The following is a 4046-nucleotide window of genomic DNA, read 5'->3' on the forward strand; positions in this document are numbered from 1 at the left end:
CCAAGGCTAGACCAGTCAAGCTCAAAGACAGGCAGGGGGCCAGGAATGGCAAAGGAGCTAAAAGGATCTATGGAGCAGATGGGGGGAGTGGACCCATGGAGGTTTGGGAGGCCGAGAGTGAAGGAATTGAGGTGCTGAAGGCGGTGATCAGAGGGGAGCTGATTTTGATACAGGCCCACAGGGAGAAGGTGGATGGAGCAGAGACGGATCGACTGATTGGGGAAATACTTCAGGTCGACAGGAGATATGCGGAGACCCCAGAGGCAGGGCTTTTAAGGGAACGACGGAGGATACAGGCGGAGTTTGGCTTGCTAATTACAGGGAAGGCAGTAGAGCAGCTGAGGAAGGCAAGGGGGCGATATATGAGTATGGAGAGAAGGCCAGCAGAATGCTTGCACAACAGCTCAGAAAGATGGAGGCTGCCAGGGAAATTGGGAAAATGAAGGACAGAGATGGGAACTTGGTCGGAGATTCAGCAGGGATTAACAGGGCGTTCAAGGAGTTTTATAGCAGGCTATATGAGCCGGAACCCCCAGCTGGGCCGGAATGGATGAAGCAATTCTTCGGGGGTCTGAGGTCTCCGAAGGTGGAGGAAGGGCTGGTAGAAGGGATGGGTGCACCGATAGGGATTGAAGAAATAGCATAAAGGCTGAAGGCCATGCAGTCGGGTAAAGCCCCGGGACCGGACAGGTACCCAGTGGAGTTTTATAAAAATTTCTCTGGGATGCTGGGGTCGCTGCTGATGAGGACATTTAATGAGCTAAGGGAGAGACGGCTGCTGCTGCGGGCCCTGAAGAAGCAGAGCTTGGCCCGGAAGCCCGACCTGAGCAGCTTCCAGGTGGCCGTGCCCGGGACGAGCCAGGAGGAGATTGCTGCTTATCTCGAGGGGCTGAGGATCCGGTCTGTCCGGAGTATAACCCAGCGTAACTGCTTCCAAAGACTGCGGGAGAAACGGCAGAAACAGCAATTGCTCCAAGCACCATTGCAGATCTGGACTGAACTAGCTGAAGAAGCCACGGCAAAATTGGATGAGGTGATTTCTGCCGCGTTCGCCCAGACGCTAACGATTGCAGCCACGGAGCCCATCGCCCAGGGAAACCTGAAGCCGAAGCGGACTGTTCAGACATCGAGAGCTCCAGGAGACAGCAGTGCTGGGACGTTGCCCTGAGACTCCCACTCCAAGCTGGGATTTAGTGGCCTGCCTCCTGGAAACCCAGTGACTGAGCTGGGTCCCTCGTCACAGGAAGAGCCTCTGGACTTTGAGCAAATCTACAAATTTCTGTCGGCAGCTATGCGCAACTCACCATTTCCGCAGCTGTCTCCCTTTGAATCTGTAGTTGTCCTTGATCTGTTGATGACTCTCCCCAGCCATTTGCAGAGTCTGAACTGCCCAGAGCTGTGGAACCACATGAACGAGAACTATCGGTGGCTGAACAACACGAGCTCGGGATGGCATGGACAGAGTCTCCTGGAACATGGTCGTTCTCCTCGGCTGCTCGTGGGTCCGGGGCCTAATCCCCGCTCTCCACAGAGACCCAGCATTCCTCTGACTGACCAATCCCAGGACCCAGACACCAGCAACCAGCCGGGTCTGTCAGTTCAATCCCTCCCTGCTGCCCAGACTGACCAATCAGAGCATCCACACATACCTCACTCGATCCAGTCACAACCTGAAGCCAAGGATGGTCTGGAATCCGATGGGCCTATGCCATGCCCGTTGAACCCCTTCCAACTTCCAATAACGCTGTTGGTCCGAGGTGAAACAGTAACATCCCCTCAGGATCACACCGCTGATCCCTGCCCAACGCAATGCTAACTCCTCATATCCTCCTGAGGGCCCTGCCCTGACCCCAGCCCAAACAGCATTGACCCCTGCCCTCCGCCTGAGGTTGTCCGCAGTGACCCCTGACCTCCTCCCGAGGGCTCCACGCTGACCCCTGACCTCCTCCCGAGGACTCAAAGCTGGCTTCCTCCCGAAGGTTCCGTGCTGACACCTGCCCTCCTCCCGAGGGCTCCGTGCTGACCCCTGACCTCCTCCCGAGGGCTCAGCACTGACAATTTCCCAGTTGCATGGGGACTCTGCTGCTTCTCCTGGGATCTTCTGTCTTGGACCCTGAACTGTTGCTGAGGAATGTTTGACTGTTTCTGTCCTAATTTTGGAAATCGTTCTGAACTCATTAAAGCTTTCTTTGGTCTAAAAATAAATGAGCTAAGGAAGCAAGGGATGCTTCCCCTGACAGTGTCACAGGACACAATCTCACTGATTTTGAAGAGGGAGAAGGACCCGGAGCTATGCGGGTCCTACAGACTGATCTCCTTACTAAATATTGACGTCAAACTCTTGGCCAAAATCTTGTCCTCGAGGATAGAAGACTGTGTTCCGGATGTCATTGGGGAGGACCAGACAGGATTTGTTAAGGGCAGGCAGTTGGTGGCCAACGTTAGAAGACTGTTGAATGTGATCATGATGCCCCCCAGAGGGGAGGGACGTTGAGGTAGTGGTCGCAATGGATGCAAAGAAGGCCTTTGACCGGGTGGAATGGATCTATCTGTGAGAGGTGCTGGGGCGGTTTCAGTTTGGACGGGGCTTCATCGACTGGGTTAGGCTGCTGTATCAGGCGCCTGTGGCGAGTGTACGGACAAACAGGTTGACATTGGGCTTTTTTAGGCTGCACCGGGGGACGAGGCAGGGGTGCCCCCTCTTCCCACTGCTGTTTGCGCTGGCCATAGAGCCGCTGGCGATTGCACTGAGATCCTCAAGGGACTGGAAGGGGCTGGTTTGGGGAGGGGTGGAACAGAGTCTCGCTATACGCAGATGATCTGCTCCTATATGTTTCTGACCCACTAGAGGGGATGGGAGAAATTATGAGGATTCTGGGAGAATTTGGCTGGTTTTCGGGTTATAAATTGAACATAGGGAAAAGTGAGATGTTTGCGATCCAGGCAAGGGGGCAGGAGAGATGACTGGGGGAGTTACCGTTTAGGGTGGTAGAGGGAAGCTCTCGGTTTCTAGGCATCCAGGTGGCACGGGAATGGGAACGGCTACATAAGCTAAATTTGACCCGACTGGTGGACCAAAAGAAGGAAGACTTCCGAAAGTGGGACATGCTCCCGCTATCACTGGCTGGGAGGGCACAGACAGTGAAAATGACGGTCCTCCTGAGATTCCTGTTTGTTTTTCAGTGCCTCCCCATCTTTATTCCACAGGCCTTTTTTAAGCGGGTAAACAAGGTGATCTCTGGCTTTGAATGGGCGGGCAAGACCCCGCGAGTAAAAAAGGTGATGCTGGAGCGTAGCCAGGGGGAGGGCGGGCTGGCGCTGCCAAACTTTAGCAATTACTATTGGGGGACAAATATAACCATGACTAGGAAGTGGTGGGGGAGGGATCAGTATATGAGCGAGTAGAGGCGGAACCATGTAAGGCAGGGGTGGGCAAACTTTTCCGTGCAAGGGCCACATTCAGAAATTCACAATTTTAAAGGGCCGCATAGTATATTAAGTAAAATAATTACTTCACCCGGTTATGATTCTGGGCGCCTCATATAGAACATAGAACAGTACAGCGCAGAACAGGCCCTTCAGGCCCTCGACGTTGTGCCGAGCAACGATCACCCTACTCAAGTCAACGTATCCACATTATACCAGTAAGTAACCCAACAGCCCCCCCATTAACCTTAAAAAAATAATAAAAAATGTAAAAAAAAAAAATTTAAAATAAAATTTTTTTTTTTTTTAATGACTTGGTGGGCCGCATAAAGACCGTTGGCGGGCCGCATGCGGCCCGCGGACCGTAGTTTGCCCACCCCTGATGTAAGGGCATGAGTTTGGGGGCATTGGTTCCCGCCGGTACGGTACTCCACCAGCCCCTTGGTGGTGGCGCCCCTGAGAGTCTGGGAACAATGGAGGAAACATGTGGGAGCAGAGGGAGCATCGGTTTGATCTCCAATCTGCAATAATCATCGGTTTGCCCCAGGGAGGCTGGGTGGAGGGTTTCGGAGATGGCAAAGAGCAGGGATTGAGAGGATGGGAGATCTGTTCATAGAGGG

At 53.6% G+C, this 4046-nt stretch overlaps 1 protein-coding gene across 1 annotated transcript; it reads left to right on the plus strand.

The window, feature by feature from the left end:
• The first annotated feature begins 742 nt into the window (after nucleotides 1-742).
• snapc2 (small nuclear RNA activating complex, polypeptide 2) lies at nucleotides 743-1816 on the plus strand. Its single transcript, XM_038790292.1, is given in 1 exon segment — nucleotides 743-1816. A coding segment is annotated over 1 exon segment (1074 nt).
• Nucleotides 1817-4046: the final 2230 nt, after the last annotated feature.

The sequence above is a fragment of the Scyliorhinus canicula genome, chromosome 2 (genome assembly GCF_902713615.1).
Source record: "Scyliorhinus canicula chromosome 2, sScyCan1.1, whole genome shotgun sequence".
Lineage (NCBI taxonomy): Eukaryota > Metazoa > Chordata > Chondrichthyes > Carcharhiniformes > Scyliorhinidae > Scyliorhinus > Scyliorhinus canicula.